General features: G+C 43.0%; 1 protein-coding gene across 1 annotated transcript; it reads left to right on the plus strand.

Moving 5' to 3' along the window:
- Positions 1-796: 796 nt before the first annotated feature.
- On the plus strand, positions 797-2,284 carry LOC106321623 (splicing regulatory glutamine/lysine-rich protein 1-like; the record flags this gene model as incomplete). Its single annotated transcript, XM_013759867.1, has 2 exons — positions 797-1,570; positions 1,661-2,284. Coding segments are annotated over exons 1-2 (1,398 nt in total), but the record flags the coding sequence as incomplete, so codon positions are not given.
- Between the last annotated feature and the right edge of the window lie 11 nt (positions 2,285-2,295).

Below are 2,295 nucleotides of genomic sequence, written 5' to 3' on the forward strand. Positions count from 1 at the left end.
GGGTTCGAGTAACGCCAAACGCATCAATAACCTACCGGTGGATGTGGGAGGCAGTTCCTCCCACGGTGAGGGGTTAAGGTCGGTGCGCTGCAGCGCTGTGAAATCTGGGGTCCGCATGACGGGTTGTCACATGATCTTTCTTTTCATGCAACCTATGCATCATCTTCTTCGTTTCTCTTTAGCTTAGAGATGTTTTAAGATCCATCTTCTTCGTTTCTTTTTAGCCTAGCTAGGGATGTGATTTGTTTTTTTTTTTGGTGTGGTGGGATCTTTCTTTTCATGCAACCTATGTGTCATCAAATAAAGCTTATCTTTTTCACCTTAAAATTCAACATCATTCTCTACATAATATATACTATTTTCTTACTTGTGTTAGATTGCTGCCAAGGTCCCTCTTCAGAGCCAAATACAAGTAGAATTGTAACAAGAACATAAAAGCTGACGAGATTTGTTTGGTAGTTTGGACTACCTATTTCTATGTTTTTCATTGACTTAAATAAGAAACAACAAGTTGCACAAAAAAAAAAGAAACAACATAAGCAAATGGAGTCATGGACTCATTACAAAAGGGGATAATGGAAAGTGGAGTTTAACAACTCTTGACAAAAGGGTAACCCAGTAGAAATGCAGAACTAATTCTCCTAAAGACTAGGTTTGTTATTGAACAAGTAAATAACTAAACAAAACAAGTCACATCTTTTTTTTTTTGAAACACTACTTCATTCATTCAGTTAAAAGTGTTAGGTCTCCAACGCAGAGAGAGGATAACAGAATTAACAGATTGAAACAGAAGGAGATGGAAGAACTAGCAGCAAAGGAGGCTTTCTCTCTCTCAACGAGGGGACTGGATAAACCAGCAAGTCGTGAGGCGCATATGAGATTTGAACCATACTCCAGAACTCACCAAGACGCTGGCCAGGACAGAACATCAAGGGATATGACCGCCCGTAGGAGCTTTGGAGTTAATGCAGAATCGGCTCAAAGATCAGACCATGGAGATCTGCGCAACAGAATCTCTCTCAAGAGAGATACACGAGCTAAAGAAGTCTGGACTCGACTGGACCAACAGCAGGAGGAAGGAATAGTTCCCCGAGATCGGGAGAGATATCACACATATCAACGCTCAACGAGAGAGAACCTGAGAGGGATAAGGGGTGGATCGGAAAGCTTTAATAACAGGGGTCGTGGAGACTCATATTCATCCTCCAGCTGGAGAGTAAAAGAAATAAGTCATGGGAACAAAGATAGGAACAGAGATCAAACGCGAGAACGCGTACACCCAAAGGAAAGAAATAGGCAGGAGTTCTCTCCGCGAACTAATCGATCATACCGAAGTTCACCAGACTCGCAGCGGACGATTTCTGAATATCCTAGAGAACGAAGAGGTGATACTCCAACAAGGCGACATGATCATTATCGGAGACAAGAGACAAGAATGGAGTGGAGACCAATTCGATCAGTGAAAAGAAAAGAACCAGGACATAAAGAAATTCCTAAGACTAGGCGAGACACGGAAGACGAGGAGAGAATCCGTAACCTCAAAGGAAAAGCTATAGCAACAGAGGAGACTGTAAAGGATGCTTACATAGATTCTAACCGAAGCTCTAATGGAGTTCTCACGATAAGAGAACCAACTGGTATAAATATCCCTGGGGATTAGGCGAACCGGGAAACAAATGAGAATTCTCCTAAGCAATTTCCAGAAGGTGTTTTACCACTGCGGGCTCATAACGATGAAGGTCCAGGCATGGAGATATGTAAGACAAGTAAAAGTGGGGATCCTGGATTAGAGAAGGAGACAATACCGGAAGGAGATGACCTTCTAACTGAAGAAGAGATAAACGAAATGGCTGACAAATATGCTGGTATTGATTTTGATATGGATGAAAGTATGATCGACGAAGACGACCTCCTAGAAGGGATGGAAAATGATGTAGTGGTACCTGAGACGCAAGAGATCACCAAGACCTTAGAACTACAAAATAAGGCAGCAGAGGTCGGAAAGGACAAAGAGACTCCCAAACTGGCGTCAGGACAACCTCATGAAGAAGCTGACAGAAGTCAAAGGAAAAAATCTCTGAAACAGAACCAAAAAGCCCCGAGAGGAAGATCACTTGTACCTCACGGAAAGCAACGGGGAACACGAAGCCCAGATGCAAAAGGAGTTGCTGCATCAAAAAAGCTAGCGATCAGAGGAAGAGCTTCCCCAAAAGGCAAGATGGTGAAGCATAATCGTGGGAACTCTTCAAGAGTGTCTGGCTCTTCTGCTATCCCTCGTAATGAGGTGTATCCGTC

The sequence above is a fragment of the Brassica oleracea genome, unplaced genomic scaffold (genome assembly GCF_000695525.1).
Source record: "Brassica oleracea var. oleracea cultivar TO1000 unplaced genomic scaffold, BOL UnpScaffold02202, whole genome shotgun sequence".
NCBI lineage: Eukaryota > Viridiplantae > Streptophyta > Magnoliopsida > Brassicales > Brassicaceae > Brassica > Brassica oleracea.